The 15,257-nt window shown below is 53.8% G+C and overlaps 1 protein-coding gene across 2 annotated transcripts in view; it reads left to right on the top strand.

Annotated features, from left to right (window-relative positions):
* The window catches only part of LOC141951730 (BPI fold-containing family B member 4-like), a 43,411-nt gene extending 30,068 nt beyond the window's left edge, over window positions 1-13,343 (top strand). The window contains exons 12-30 of one of the 2 annotated variants that reach the window (XM_074888333.1): window positions 11-163; window positions 703-1,156; window positions 1,306-1,459; window positions 1,914-2,006; window positions 2,657-2,786; window positions 3,537-3,651; window positions 4,170-4,274; window positions 4,540-4,695; window positions 6,140-6,203; window positions 6,589-6,652; window positions 7,054-7,145; window positions 8,123-8,296; window positions 9,036-9,089; window positions 9,640-9,807; window positions 9,895-9,962; window positions 11,227-11,269; window positions 11,791-11,854; window positions 12,189-12,265; window positions 12,855-13,343. In XM_074888333.1, the coding sequence (XP_074744434.1) occupies window positions 1,313-1,459; window positions 1,914-2,006; window positions 2,657-2,786; window positions 3,537-3,651; window positions 4,170-4,274; window positions 4,540-4,695; window positions 6,140-6,203; window positions 6,589-6,652; window positions 7,054-7,145; window positions 8,123-8,296; window positions 9,036-9,089; window positions 9,640-9,807; window positions 9,895-9,962; window positions 11,227-11,269; window positions 11,791-11,854; window positions 12,189-12,265; window positions 12,855-12,878 (1,638 nt within the window). In that variant the 5' untranslated portion in view covers window positions 11-163; window positions 703-1,156; window positions 1,306-1,312 and the 3' untranslated portion in view covers window positions 12,879-13,343. Of the gene's footprint in view, window positions 1-10; window positions 1,157-1,305; window positions 1,460-1,913; window positions 2,007-2,656; window positions 2,787-3,536; window positions 3,652-4,169; window positions 4,275-4,539; window positions 4,696-6,139; window positions 6,204-6,588; window positions 6,653-7,053; window positions 7,146-8,122; window positions 8,297-9,035; window positions 9,090-9,639; window positions 9,808-9,894; window positions 9,963-11,226; window positions 11,270-11,790; window positions 11,855-12,188; window positions 12,266-12,854 lie in introns of both variants that reach the window. The other variant, XM_074888334.1, reaches the window with a different exon arrangement.
* The last annotated feature ends 1,914 nt before the right edge of the window (window positions 13,344-15,257 follow it).

Here is a 15,257-nt window from a genome sequence, read left to right as displayed (position 1 = left end):
ACGTGCTCAGCAGCTGAATTGTGCCCACAGCGATGCTCCTGCAGCGCGTCCGAGGCTGGAGCAGAGTCTCCCGAACGCTTCACTGTGGACATTTGCGATGACCACTCGGCCTTGAGCATTTGGATGAGGCTCTTTGAAACGGAACCAAAAAGGAGAAGCATGGGTAGGTTGTCCCAGGCAGTAAAAGCCCATTAGGGCAAGCAGCAGAGCCAGCAATAAAAGCACTAAGCGTAAATCACCCTGAGGCAGCTGGGCAGGAACTGGGGAAGCGGGACTAGAGCCGGAGGTCGATGTCGGCACCGCGACGTGCTGGCACGGGCTGCGGGAGGGACCCCGCTGGTGTGCCCCTGTGCTGTGCACCCCCAGAGGGGCCTGTGGGCGGGCTGCCGTGCTGCTCCATGTCTTCTCCCTGCTGACCAAGCGCTGCAGCCACAATCTCGGTGGGCAGCTGGGCTGCATCTTCTGCGGGAGATGGTTTTTGACTCTGCTCTGCTGCTCCAGCCTTCTCAGAGGGGCTGACCCCATTCCCTGGCTTTGGGACTACTCCACCATCCGTGCACCAGACGCACTCTGGATTGAGCCTGTCTTAAACAAGGGCTCATACAGCGGTTCGTGACGGGGTTGCTTCGTTGAGTCTGAGCTCTTGGAAGTTGGTGCTGAAGGACCCTCCTGCTCGGTGGGAGCACTTTGCTGTTACTGCAGGAAAACACCCTGTGTGGTATCGAAGAGCATCCGAAGAGTGTTTTTGCTGCCTTCTGTATTCCCATGGGAAAGCTAGCCCCAACTCGCCGCGGTGGTAACAGCTTTCTCCTAACTTCAACCTGAATGTATTGGCTTGTGTTTGTTCCTGTGCCAACATTGTCCCTGAGCCCGAGCAGCTCTGCTCTCCTCTCCTCTCCCTCCCCAGTATTCACCCCTCTCCTGTGTTTGTGGAGAACGATTGTATCTCTGCTCGTCTTTGTTCCCCGAGGCCGAGCGCGCCGGCCCCTCTCTGGTTTCCCCGTCAGCTCACAGCCCGTTGCTGCCCAGTTTCCATCTGAGTCCGTCCCTGTTGAACATGGGTGACCAGACCTGAACAAAGTCCCCAGATAAGATCTTCCCGGGGCCCTGCACAATGGAAACTTCCGCGAAGCCTGGCCAAGGTGTCCACTGAGGGGTAAGATTTTCATCCCCACGGGATGAGATTTTCCTTTGAAATACGTGCTTCTGCTGCCCTGGGCTTGTTCAGCTAGCTTAAGCCTTGCTTATTCAAAATGATATTTATTGTTGCCTTTATACATTTCAATACAACTTCATTTTTTACAGTCAATTCATGACACTCTTTACGGATACAACTGCAATCAATTTGAAGCTTGGTTTTAACAGAGCCTACATTTATGAGGTTTCTACAGCCTCTCCACGTTGCTTTTTGTCAAGAAAATCTGTTTCCAGCGCTGCATTTGAAACAGAAATGAGCACTGTAAGTCCCACAGCTCCACAGGGGTTGTTTCCTACTGTAAGTCCCCTTGAACCCATGCCCGTGTGCTCCATGTGCTGCCTTCCCATACAGGCAGCCCCATCAGCCTCCTGTCAGATTTAGATGCTTCAGTAATTCTCACGATTTCCCGAAAGGTTGGTTTCCTCAAAGCACGGGGATCCCCGCTGGGGCACCATTACAGGGCATCCTTCTTAAGACAGACTGGGGGGGGAAAGCGGCATCTGAGTGATCCAGGCCACAAAGGGAAACGGCAACCAGTCAAGTCAGCGGTGACGTTACCTCATATAAATCAAGAGAGGTGGCAGCTGGGTGTTGCTTGCAAAGAGCAAGAGCGCGGAGGGATGTCTGCTCACGAGACGTGGAGGCTGCGAGGAAAAGGTGTGTCTGCTTGGCTGTGGTTTTTATATAAGGGCAACTTCTTCCATCTCCGCTGCAGGAAAAAAAGGGAGGACGACGCAGAGTCTCGACAACTTCCAGCAGAGCCCGAGCGGACCCAAGAGCCCTTCCCAGCTGGCTGCAGCTGATGCAGGTAGTAGCCTGGTCTGTGCCCGGCTGGCGCAGGCTGCGCGGCGGCAGGGAGGGCTGCGGCGTCCCCAAGAGCTCCGGAGGACGCGCACGGCGTGCCTCGTGCTGGGCTGCTTTAGTTTGAGATCGAGCTGTGCACCAAGCTCCTAATCATCTGCCTAGGTCTGTCACTTCATAATTAAATTTATGTTCATAATTATTCTTTATAACTTTATAGTTAGCTTACTTCTATCGCTTGAGCTTTGGCTTATTGCTTTTGAGGTTAGAAAGAACAAGAATAATCCTCAGGTGCTTCCCCTGGCAAAGACCCTTACCAGAACACGTGTAACTTTGCATCTGAGGGATACAGGAATAACGACTGCGTAAACATCAGTTCAGGGGAAAAGCAGCTTGGTTTTCTTTTGTGTGAACATGTAGGATATTTTGGGCAAGTCACAAAGGACCAGGAAAGGGCTTTTATTGACCCACCCTTGAAGTCTGTCCACGTGTGTGGATGTGAACAAGTCGTCCTGCCCCAGGCTCGCGCAAAGTCTTTCTTGAGCTCGGTGAAGTGTAGAGGGGGGATTTCTCACTTGGCCTCTTCCCTCGTAAAGACACTGGGATCCCTTCTTGGAGCCTTTCCCTCACTTTTCACTCTGATGTCTCCCTCACCAGCAGGGGCGTCTCCTGGAGATGACGATGTTGAAGCTTTTTGGAATCGTCTTTTTCTGCGGCCTCCTCTCGCCCTCTCAGGAAGTCTTGTCCGGTCTGTCCTGCGCCGTCAGTGCGGGGGCGATGCAGAATGGTAACGAGGAACCACGAGCCCTGTTTGTTTTGAAAGTGATGTGGGACCGTGACATGGAGTGAAACCTCCTGAGTGTCTTCATCTTTATTTTATAGTTGCTAAGGGCTGCAGGCTTCGCTCAGAGCTTCTGACAGCCATCGTGGGGTTCGCGGGACAGGGAACTGGCTCTGCTCCAGAACCGGGGCATGTTTCAGCACCAAACAGCCCTACAGAATTTCAGGGCTAGATCTGGATTAGTTCCTCTTTTTGTCTTAGTTTCTCATTTCCATATTGGAGCAGCTGACATTTGGCAAACAACTGCTGTGAAGTTTAGCAGCCGTGTTAATATTTGCAGTGCTCCAGCAAAAGAGAGAGAGACTTATTTCAGGTTGCTTCTATTAGTAAAAAAAAACCCAAACAAAACCCCTTTACAAATGGGAAACAAGTTGTGAGTTGAAGCACAACCGCTGAGTGGGGTCACTGTCGTTTCTGGTAGTGCACAACCCGACTGTAGTCTGTAAGTGGGAGGTCTGGGGTGTTCTCTGCTGCTGCCCCTCGAGGTTAATTCACTGAGGGCAGCTTTGGTTTAGTGCATGCTGTAAAATATCATCATTCCCTGTGTGATCTGACTGCACTGGAACAGCTAATGACTCGCTAAGGGGTTTTGGGGAGCCCTGGGGCTTTGTGGGAGCCCTTTGCCAGGACAGATCTGACCGAGAGGAGGGAGGTCGTTGCTGCAGGTGCCGGCCCTCATGCAGAGCTGTTTTCCAGTTCTCTCAGATGCCATACTCCAGAACGGGCTTCTCCAGCAGCACCTGCAGGGCCTCGTGCTCCCCAACATCCTGGGTGAGGGGGGTCTGCTGAACTCTCCCACCAGCATCACCGGGTAAGTGGAGAGAGAGGCCTTTCTCCGGGAGCGCACCTTCACCATCGATTCCGACGCAACCAAAGCTGAGCTGCAGTTGCCACGATTGGCCTGAGTAGTTATCCTTGTTGTATTTTGATACTGAAATTCTGACTCGATAGGAGTTTTCTGTGTGGGAGCAGGTGGATGGTGAAGCGCACTGCAGGTTGTGGGTGCAGATGCAGAACGACAGCTCTGGTGCTGCTGTTGATACCGAGATGCTTGACAACACTGAGAAGGGGAGGAAGGGGCCGCAGAGAGAAAAACCTGACTGCTCTCCGAAGTTGGCTTCCACCCCAATCTGATTCTAGGTTGCTGCCTTTCGGGTTTCGGCTGCAGGCTGCCTCTCCCCCGGAGCTGGTGTCTCCTGTTTATAATAGTCGTGCCTCCAGCTGGAGGTGGCCGTGGTGACGTGGGCACTGTAGGTTCCTGGGTGGGTGCAGCTGCTCAGCTGTAGGAAGATGCTTTTAATTTGTGCCAGCTTTTGCTGTTGTTTGCAGCCTTCACCTTGTCAAGGTTTGGCTCCCCAAGCTGTCAGTGGTGCTGCTGCCAGGAATCGGGGTCCAGCTGACCATCGCCGCGAAGCTGGAGCTCAGCGGCAACTGGTGAGTGCGGTGTTTCGCGGTGGGTGTTAAGGGAAACCCCTACCCACAGGCTTCCTATTGTGCAGCGTTTTGCATTTTTTACAGATTTCTAGGTATTTCTTACCTATAATAAAGTCACAGAGCAGAGCAGGCACCAGAAGATGCCTCGTGGCGTTTGTAATGAATTGCAGGAGATGGAGGCACAGTTTGTTGCGTCTGGCTTTGCTGAGTTTCTCTGGTTAGAGGCTGAGAGATAAAATCTGTTCAACCCATTTACTTTTTTCAGCTTGGTTGGCCTTCTTTCAGAACTAATTGATATCTTAGTGGATGTGAACATTACTGCAAACATTAAATGCACGAATTTTGAGTCGGGCACAGTCCAGGTCGTCATTGAAGACTGCCTCTGCATTCTTGGTGCCATAAAGATCAAGCTCCTTTCTGGGTAAGTGCCTGTGGATTTATGTTTTCCGCTGCCTGTAATCCTCTTCTCTTTATCCAGTGATCTGGACAGTCTGCCAGGACACAGACGGTGCTAAGCTGATACAGAGCCAGGCCTCAGGGAAGTAATTTCTTTCCCATTGCCAAAGCCAGTTGCTTCAGTGGAACTGTCAAAAAATGTGATTGTTGGAAGATGAGGGTTAATTTGCCCTGTTTGCCCGTGGAAATTTTCAGATCTGAAGTAGGAGGTTTGGTACCTCTTCCAGTGCACTTTCTTCAGGCTTAGCGAGTGAACTGGTGTCCAAAGGGTAGGAATTAACAGGGCGGGGAGCGTTCTGGGAAAACAGGGCCATTGCTTGCCCTGGTTTTCTCCTCTGCCTTTGGCTGCTGTCACAGAAAGATGCTGGGCATATGGCCGTTCTGTCTGACCGCTGTGGGTGGGTGTAATTCCATGCAAATGTCCCATCTCTTGCTCAGTCTTATTAAATTCTTGGCAGAAAGAATTTGCTGACTTCGTGTATTGATGAATGCAACAGTAAATTGATCATGGGAAATATTTTCTTTTATTGCTTTTGAATGACTCACTTTTCAGGTTCATTGAATTTCTCCTAATTAATTTTTGCATTATGCATGATATTTCAATCAGTGCAGCAGCTGGTTTAAAAGAGACCATGTAAGTGAACAGAGGAACACGGCTCACCCGCTCTGCGGGTCATATTTTAAGTTTCAGCAGGATTTAAGTGCTGGTGTGCAGGAAGTGAGCTCCCTGTGGGGTAAGGGCGAGAGTGGATGGACGCGATTGACTTCATGGCAGTTCCTCAGATGTGTCTGTAGGCAGAACTTGGGCATAAATAATGAGATGCATTATGAATTCCTGCTGGCTGTGGCTTGCTGAGTGTGCTGCTGCATGTTCTAACTCAATAGTCCAGAAATATATTGATTATCAAAAGTAAATGGCTCTGCGCTGCCTGCATGCATCGTGCACCCTGGAGTGATCTCATTCAGCAGCAGTGTGGAAATGTCACGCGGCAGATTTCTCCTCTTGTTATTCCACATGTTAATTGTTTGTTTCCCATCACTGACATGGAGATATTTCATAACAACTCCACCTTCCCTTAACTACAGCACTGATTTAAATACCAGAGGGAGGCAATGAAACTCAGGTTATGCTGTGAGAGGCTCGCTCCTTCTGCGCAGCGATGGCTGTGCACCCCGAGTGCTGAAGCCTTCGCCTCTCAGAAATGAGCCCAGCTCTCCCCTCGGTGAGGCGGGCGGCTCCTTGCCCTCCCCGCCTTCTGCACAGCCCCTGCTCCTGCCAGTATTCGCTGCAGCCGCGTCCCTGAAGGGCCGGCTGAGGACATCGCAGGGTGTGAAATGAAGGCTGGCGATCCTTTGGTCTGGAGCTGTGTTTGTAGTGATTGGAATGATTTTTTTTTTCTCCTTTCCAGTTTACTGTCCCTATCAGTAAATGAGATAGTGCTTAACCAGCTGACAGCAACTCTGCCCGGTCTGGTAAGCCTGAAGATTGCCCTCCTTTCATAGCCGAAACACACAAATATCAGGAACAGCATGTTACAAGGTCAGAGCAGGCTGCAGCATCTCTCGGTGTTGCTGGCCTGCACTGCCTGGCAGGGATGCCCGTGCCCAGCCCAGCTGCTGCTGGCATCTTCCTGCCTGCAGAGTGATGCCCGAAATATTCCCCAGATCAAAGAGATCCCCTTCGGCGCAGCACCACGGCTCCAGGGCTGCTCCGCTGCCCCCAAGCCCTTGGCAGCACCCCAGCTCCTGCCTAACGCCCCGCAGCACCTTTCCCCTGGGCACTGAGGTTAGAAGCAGCGGGGCTGCGGGGGGGCGGCGAGGGGGTGCTGAGCCGTCGTGTTTCTGCTGTGTGTTGCAGCTGTGTCCGGTGGTCGATATCGTCGTCAACCTCGTGAACATCCAGCTCCTGGGCACTCTGAACGGTGCGTTCCTCGGGGGGGACGAGGGGCCGCAGTCCCACCGCGGGACCTGCCCTTCCCCACGTCTGGTCCGTAAGCGCGTCGGGGAGGAGCCGCGCGGCCGTAGGGACCTTCAACTCGCACCCGAGCTGTCCCCGTGGACTGCACCCACCCTGGGCCTCCTGACGCCGTTTTTATACGTCACCCTTGGATTTAGCTTTTTAGCTTTGATGCTCTTTATGGGCTGTATTCAAACAGCAGATCCCACAAAGCTGAATTTGGGGATGTTTTGAGGTCAGCGAGCCTCCCGCAGAGGTGCCCGGTCGTGGGTGTGAGGTCTGGCTGGTGGCCTACGGGGTCGGGGGACGACTTCATGTCACTGCTTATTTCCTAACGTTGTAACGATCTGTTTTTTCTCCGTGAAGCGGTGATCCCGGTCGGCACGGCGGGAACGATTCACTACCAACTGGCCAGCCTCCCGTTTACCTCCGGCTTGTTCCTCGGGTTGGATTTAGATGTAAGTTAACGTTGGGCAACAAGACCCTGTGGGCCTGAGCACAGCGCGGTGCCTGTCCCACCCTTCGCCTCATCCCACGGGAGCCATTGTCTTCCAATACAGTGGGCTAATGGCTTATCCAAATCACCCCGAAATGACTGTGTGTACTTTTCTTCAAGCCCTCTTTTGCTGTTTACAGACTTACCCCGAGAGTATCTGTCTGTCATTTGTAACTGCTGGGACCAGCAGTTTTCATCCCCTCCCTGCCTGCAGCCTGGGTGTGGGCGCTCTTTGCCTTCACTCTTCAGTCTCTGTGGTGGGCAAATGCTAACCAAAGCTAATGGATGAATTTTTTACTTCTGTCTCACTGGGGAGAAAAAACCCAAACAAACCAGCAAAAAACAAACTGTGCTTTCAAACAGGAGAGCTTAAATAAAAGGAAGTGGGCAGTGAGAAGCAACATAAGCACTAAGGAGTAGCAGGGGCTGATAACAAACACCGCGGTCTGGACGGCCGCCGCTGCTGCTTCGCTTTAGTGCAGATACTTCGCCGGGGTTAGTCTTTGCACCCCACGCTGGGATGGTCAGAGTCGGTCTCCTTAGCGAGGGGTTGGTGTCGGGGCGAGTTCGTTTGGAGCCTGAGGATGGCTCAGGCCCAGCTGGGTGCTGGAGAGGGGGAGGGCAGGGCTGGGACCACCGGGCTGGCAGTTCTTCACCACTCCTGGAGTGAAATCACAAGGATGAGCCGGAGCAGTGAGTTGTGATTTGGATGAAATGTGTTATTAGCTCAGGCAGCCTCCACTACGTGCTCTGGCCTCTATCAGCTCCTTTCATCTATTAAATACAGAGGGAATTACTCTGAGTCCTCTGCTTTCCCTAAGCTGCTGGCTGGAGGAGGGCTGTTCAGCTGGCACAGACCATGCTCTCTCCCTCTCGAGGATCTGGGCTTCCCTCACGGCTTTGGCGGGTCAGTTTAATGTCCGTGTCTCCTCTCTGCAGGGTGCAGTGAAGCAGGTGGGCGGCAGCATCATCCCCCACGACTCGTCCCCCTCTGCCCTGCCTCCGCTGCTTGACAGGCTTCTGGTCTTGGGACTGCGCCAGAGCTTTCTCAACGCAGTCCTGTCCCTCCTGATCCAGATACCGCCTCAGACCTTCCCCTGCACGTCGGAAGCTGTGAGTGCAGCAGCAGCTGTATTTCGTGCCGGGGGAGGTGGCAGGGGACATGTCTCAGCCCGGCCCTTGCCTGGTGCAGGGTGCGGGCAGTGTCTGGCACGCATGGCATGTGCAGCCACCCTGGACCTGGGTGCTTGTGCTCACTTGCAGGTGCTCCAGGCCCCAGCGCTGCTCCTTACTGCTGTTTTCAGAAAACTGTAGTAGCTCGTGCAATGATCAGCACTTCTTGTTTCTGTAGGGGCACCCCCAGGGATACCAGTTGTGTACTGGTTATGCCCCAGACTCCTGGAGGTCTGTAATCTGTTACAAGGAGTCTGCAAAATGTCACTGAGAAAAGCCACTTCATATAAGCAATGCGATTCTCTGGGCGTATGTGTCTTCCATACCTCCAATCTGTGCTTCTACTGGGAAATGCTGGGGCTCTACACACTGACAGATGTTGAAAGCCTCTGGGTTACATCCCATCCGCTGCTGGTTGCTCTCACCTTGCCTGACCGGGCAGCTGGGAAGCGGTGGAAAAGGTGGAGGGCTTGGGGTGCTGCCGTGACGTGGGTCTGTGTGTGACTGAGCTGCCTGGGGTGTCACTGGGGACAGATGAGGGCTTGGGGACTGGCCCCAGGAGCACCAACAAGCTGGCTGGGAACAGGGACACAAGAGGGAGAGGGGTGGGGGCGGCAGGACAGGCGGCTGAAGTCCTCTGGAGTGCTCACGGGGGCTGCTCGCTCTTTTATTCCAACAGTTCTCCGGTGCCAGCCACCTGCAAGAGGCCATCACGACCCTCATCCCTGCCGGGGTGAGTCACTTCTGCTGGCGCGAGGGTTTGTGTGGAAGTCCAAGGCCGTCCATGATGCGCCTGGACGTGCCGCCGTGCTGCTGCCAAAGGTCTCCAGTCCTCTGCCCCCTCGTCTTGGCCGTGCTGAGCTCACACCAGCAGCACAGCTTGAGGCTGCCCTGATGAGCCCGGGAGGGGCTGGGGGTTTGCGCCCAGCCCCCGGCATGGTGCTGGCTCTCCTTTGTGCCCTCTGCTGTAGCCAACCTTCTCCCGCTCCCTAAGCGGGTGAACATCTTCTCTCACAACTCAAGAGAAAGAGCTGATCAGTGTCTGGCATCTCCCCTTTCCTGGGCACCCTCCTACCCCCCAGTGTCCACCTTCGGTTCCTCAGTCCCTCGCTGCCTGCAGCAGGGAGCGCTGACCCGTGCTGCTGGACCTATTTGCTCTGTAAATTTGGTGTGTCCAAGGTCTGTGTGACCTTGGGGGAGGCCCTGCGGAGTTAGGGGGCTGTGAGCCCACCACAGGGCTGCCGGTGCGGGTACCCACACCCCTGCGTCCCCCATTCCTGCAGTGCTCCGCCTGCCCCGGGACCAGTCCTCTGAGCATCAAGCTGGCGTTGTCTGGGAACCCGCTTATCCTCTTGGAAGAAAACAAAGCCACCGTCGAGCTTTCGGTCGTGATTCAAGTGTTCGTTAAGAGTTTAGATGGCTCCATCCTCAACCTGCTGCTGCTGAAGGCTGTAAGTGTGGCTGTGAAGAGCTCGGACGGCCTGGCAGCCGGGCTGGGGACGTCTCCATGGGCTGATCCTCTCCCTGTCTGCTCGCAGGACCTCGCCCTGAACGCCCGCGTGTCCATTGCTGGAGGCCGACTGGTGCTGGGCTTGTCCCTGGGCAGGTAGGCTGAGCGCGGGGTGTTGGACCCCAGCCCGCTCCCGCGCCCCGAGGCAGCCCTGGCTGTTCAGCCACGCTGGGGAGCTCCGGCTTTCCCAGAGCTCGGGGCACAGGCTCAGTTTTCTGGGAAGCAGCGGCCAGAGGAGAGCAGGACAGCAGGAAGGTCTGTAACTGTGTCCCTTGGTGACCCAGAGCTGCCTGAGCTCGGGCAGAAGGGACAGGAGCGTTGAACAAACACGGCGTTGCCGGTGCTGCCCTCTCACAGGCCGGTGATGTTCTCTGCATTGGGACGTTCGCTCCGGAGCCGCTAACGAAATGTTTGTCAGAGTCTGTAAAACAGACGTTTCATTTCCTGAATCTGAGAATGTCTCATACCTGGCCCATGGCATGAGGTGGACAGGTATCGCTGACTCTCAGGAAACATTACAGCAGTGGGAAAGTTTTAGGAGACTGGAAGAAAAGTGTCAGTTTTATAACAAGGAGAAATGATGTAACCTGAATAATTGTAAGAGTGTCAGCTTGACTTTGATCCTGGGCAGTAGTTTGAAATGTCTGATATTGGACATGAGTGATAAAGGAGTAAAGGAAAGTACTGTCATTAATGCCAGTCAAGGTATGATTAAAGATTGGAAAGCATTCCTTATAGTGTGAGGTTTGAGGATTTCAACCCATTTAGCTTGTCAAAGAGCTAGATTTAGAAGCAAAATTGGCCTAGCATGTATGCAGCGATATAGAGAATAGAAATGCATCAAAGGCTTTTACTTCAATAGATGAAGATATAACAAGATCCAGTAGAAGCAGAAAGGAGAAATTCAAAGTGGAAATAAAGCATACGCTTTAGCTGTGGAGACAGTTGTCTGACTGCAGTGATAGATGAGGAGCTGTAGCAAATTCTCCAGAGCTCATGATCTTTAAATCCAGACTGGATGGTTTTTCTAGAAGCTTTGCAACTCCTTTCCTAGGATGAGTAACTACCTGAGCACAGGAGAGGGAAGGGAAGCCAGGGGCTACTGTGTGCCCCCTTGCAGTGCTGCTTCACTTACAAGCAAATAAAAATTAGGTGAAGCTTCTATTTTCCTATTGTCTGCTCTCTCTCGCGAGTGCAGCAGTGCCAGCTTTTTGTGTCACGCTGCTGCGATCCCTTCAGGGACGCCCCGGTGGCTCCTCGCAGGGACCCTGGGCTGGGGTGGGGGGAGGTGGTCGGGGTCTCCCGGTGGGGGTCGGTGAGCTCTGGCGCCTGACGGGCTGTTTGCTTTCCTTTCCTGCAGCACTTCCCTCTCCTTGGAGTCTTCCGACGTTGGCATCAGTAACGTGAGTCTCTCGTGCCAGTCTGGGCTTTACTGGGCGGGCAGGGCCGAGCCCCTCGGCCTGGGGACGGGGGGGACACGCGGTCACTGCGTGGTGCTGTAACGTGTCTGGCTGCGGTGGGTCACGTCTGCCAATGGTCTTGGTTGCCAGCTGCTCCGCTTTGTAGGCCGTAGAGATTCTTCTTTTGCTGCTTTTCTTTTTCCTTCTGCCTTTTCTAATAACAGAAGTGTAAAGCCCGAAGTCTGTCTGTTTATTCACCCCTGCTTGGGCAAAGCTTCCACGGAGCTCCGGCGGGAGTTTTACCTGGTAGAAGGTTTCCCAAAGGAAGTGCCAAATACAAATCGAGGAAGAGAAGTAGATTTGCCTTAAAGAAAAGAGGGACTCTTTGTTCTCTTGCTGTGTCGGTGGGGAAGCGGTTTCCAGTCCCGAGCTCTGGCTGCCTTCCAGCCGCAGCGCTGGGCTGCGCTTGCTGCTGCCGGGTGCCTGCCAGCGCCACTCACGCGCTTGTTCCTTCTCTGGTTCAGATCTCGGACTTGAAGCCCCACTGCAGCAGTCTGCTGACGGAAACGTTATTGCCCCTTCTCAACGGTAAGGCGAGCGGGATAGCCATAACCCTGGGAGTGCTTGGAGGAGGGCAGAGGGATGTGTGTGCATGACTGAAGGCTGTCAGGAGAGTCGGAGCAACTAAAGGTCTGCAGTCCCCACTGTGAGGCTGTAGTTAAAATCCCAACTTTATTCTTACACCATCCACCCCACCTTCAGTCCTAAGGGCCCTGGCAACAGCTGGTGGCAGAGAACGTAAGGAAAACCCAACCATGTCGTCTGTGCTCTGCTCCCCTCACCCTCCCTGGGAGCAGCTCTGTCGCGGGGCGGGAGCTGGGCTCACCCCTCCGGGGGGTAAGGACCTGTCTGTCCCCTGCAGGTGCTCTGGGCGTCGGGATCCCTCTGCCAAACGTGCTGGGCATTCCCTTGCTGAAGGTGGATATTCGGATATTAGTGGTAAGTGTTCGCTGAGGCTGTTTCCTGCTGCGGAGCACCGGTGCTGGTCACTGGGGCAGTTTCTAGCAGCTGGCTCCTGTAGCAGGGCCCTGCCAGTGGTGGCTGAGTGTGCCAGAGCCGTAGGCTTTAAGCCAGAAAGGGTTGTTCTGTGTGACCTTCAGGGCAGAAAATGCTGCCTGAGTGCTTCATGCCCACGAGCGTTATCGAACCAGGTGGGCAGTGAGCAACGTTCAGCCCCACTGAGGCAGGTCCGGGTTCCCCCCCAGCTGCCTTTCCTTTCTGGAGAGCTCCATGTGAGCAGCGCTGGTGCGGGTCCAGGGGGTCTGACAAGCCCTTTCAAGTGGCACCATTCAAAGTGTCTCGAATTGCCCTAAATTCCAGCCCTGTGCATCCTGGAGAGGTCCCAGAGGAGCTGGGATATTCTCCGACACTTCCCCAAGGGCACTGTGCCCTCCTCAGTACGAATTTGGCGTAAGGATTTTTGCCAGAGGGTTTTGTGTTCTCTGGGTGTTGCTGACAAGCGGTTGTGAGCCAGCACCCCTCGAAGTCGGGAAATAACGTGGATGTGTCACTCCTTGTGCTTCTTCAGGGCCTGCTGGTGATTCTTGTGTGAGCTGGGGAGTACAAGGCACAGAGGGCTCTTTCTGGGCAGAGAAGGAGGAAGAAAAACCAGCGAGGATGGAACATCGAGACTGGCATGATCTATTTTTCTTTTCTGAACTTGATTCAAGATTCTTGATAACATTTAAGACACTGTAAGGTTAATTGGCTCGTGTGAGTACTAAGATACTTGCGTAAGCCAAAACCCAATAGGCAGCTCTGTGTAAAAATATTTATTTAGAGAAATTAGCATGATTTTGGGGTCACAGTCACAGCAGTTGCACGTGATGCTGTAGTGGAATTGTTAACTTTGTTCTGAGGGAAAACTCTTCTTGATATAATGGAAATATTGCATATGGCTTCCCAAGTAAATGCCACCATCCGCGTTCAGGAGGGTGTGAAGGGCTGAGCAGGAGCTCAGGATACCTTTGTCGTGTAACTCTGTTAATAAACATTCCTACTTTTTTAGTGCTTGGAATGAGGTTCTGGTTTCTGATGCTTCTCTGGGAGAGTATCTGTCCTGCCTTCTTTTTTGCTGGAGAGGATTAATTTTGCTGGCACGCTACAAAGTCATTTGTGATCTGTCACTGTTCGCGGGATCTGTTTGACTTCAGAAAGCGTAACCGGGGCGCTCGCTGTCTCGCAGAGCCGGGGCGGGGGCTGTGCGAGCCTGGGATCGCAGAAAAGGGGAAAAGTTGTCTTGTACATCTGGAAATGGCTTTTCCTCCCAGGGCCTGGCCTCCATCTCGCCGTTTATCGCGTGGGGCTGAGCGGGAAGGAGCCGAGGAACCTTTTCAAAAGGAAAGGGCAGCGTCTCCTTGGTGTAACTCGTTACTTCTGCAGCTCGTAAATCTAGTGCTCTGAAATGCTGGTGTTGGGGTCCAGGAGTAAATCCAGAGCAGGAAACTGCAAGTCAGAATTCATAAGAACGGGGACAATCCTGCCCACAGTGGAAAAAACACTGAACGGTTGTTTTCCAGTGTACTGGCACCCCAACATGCTGGGAAAACCTTTTAATGGGTGAGCAGTGGGAGCGGGGTGTGATGGGCCAGCTGCTCTGCCTGGGCTGTGCCTGGGACTCCGGCCTCTCCAGCCCTTGCTCCAGGAACATCCTGGTAAAGCTTCGTCCCTCGGCTGCTCCGTGGGGGCTGGCGAAGGGGCTTGTCCCTGTTTCTGCAGCGTTTGATCCATCCGGGCGTCACGTCCTGCTCCGTGTGCCCCCGGCAAGGGAAGCGGCGCGTCGCCCGGCAGCAATTCCTGTGGGACCCTGGGATACCGCCCAGGAAAATCACAGGTTTTGTTTATGCCAAAGACACTAATACAAACACTTTTTTCAGCATTTCTTTTTCTGGGTGAACCCAAAGTGACTGCTGGGGACAGCACCGACCATCTCCTGCAGAGGCAGCTGTGCTGGGGGGCTCTGTAAATCGGGGGATGGAGGGGGGGGAGCAGCAGAAGACCCCAGTTCTCCAGCGTGAGCCAGCTCTGCCCCGAGCCCGCAGCTGGGCCCAGGTAGGTCGTGTGGGGCTGGGGGTCGGGGTGTGCAGCTCCTGTGACCCCACACTGCAGATACAGAGCTGAGCACTAAAGCCAGAATATCCACTGGCAAATAAATACATCTTTTTACCACTGTAGCTTATTCCTTTTGGGAAACTGGTTTAAGATATATTAGTCAAAGAATAATGGTTGCAGCTCTACCAGGAAACTTTTATTAGGAGCAGTTCCCGCTATTGCCAACTTCGAGCATTAAAATCATTAGTCAGGTCCCCAAGCTGGGCATATAAACCTTCAGGGTTTTTTACTCCTTATAATAAATCAGCTTGACTTGTTTTGTTTGCTTTCCTATTTCTGAGTCTCTGAAATATGAGGTTTTGAAGTGCTTTTCAGCAGCTCCAGAGGCTAGAAACGATGTGTATAGCTGTTGCAAGTGAAAGCAGATGTGTGCGTAATTAATATGATTTCATGGGCATCACCACGGCAGAGCTCAGGCGGGAGCTGCGCGGCCGGGGGCGAGGAGGCTCCTCCGGGCGTCGTCACAGCGACGCGCTCGCCCTGGCCGGGGGCGGCTGCCAACAGCCCCCAGCGATGGAGGAACTGGGGCGGCCTTAGGAGCTGCGTTACCATCCCACCCTCCCATCTCAGACCCTCGGGTCTGGTGTGGGTTTTTCCCCCCCTTTAGTTTCCCGAACACGAGCGTGGAGGCACGTCTGGTCAGAAGGAGGGAGCAGGAGTGTCCCAGCACTGACCAGTGCAGCCGCTGGCGCCCTGGGGCGGGCACGTGCCGAGCCGGCGTGTGACCCGTCTCTACGTGTGCCGTCACCTTTCATTCAGCATTTTCCCTGTGATGAGCTTTGTCAGAAGTACAGTTTGGAAAATATAACTGCCTTCAAGT

The sequence above is a fragment of the Strix uralensis genome, chromosome 18 (assembly GCF_047716275.1).
Source record: "Strix uralensis isolate ZFMK-TIS-50842 chromosome 18, bStrUra1, whole genome shotgun sequence".
NCBI lineage: Eukaryota > Metazoa > Chordata > Aves > Strigiformes > Strigidae > Strix > Strix uralensis.
Note: the sequence above shows the minus strand (reverse complement) of the source record. Positions and strands in the feature narration are given on the sequence as shown.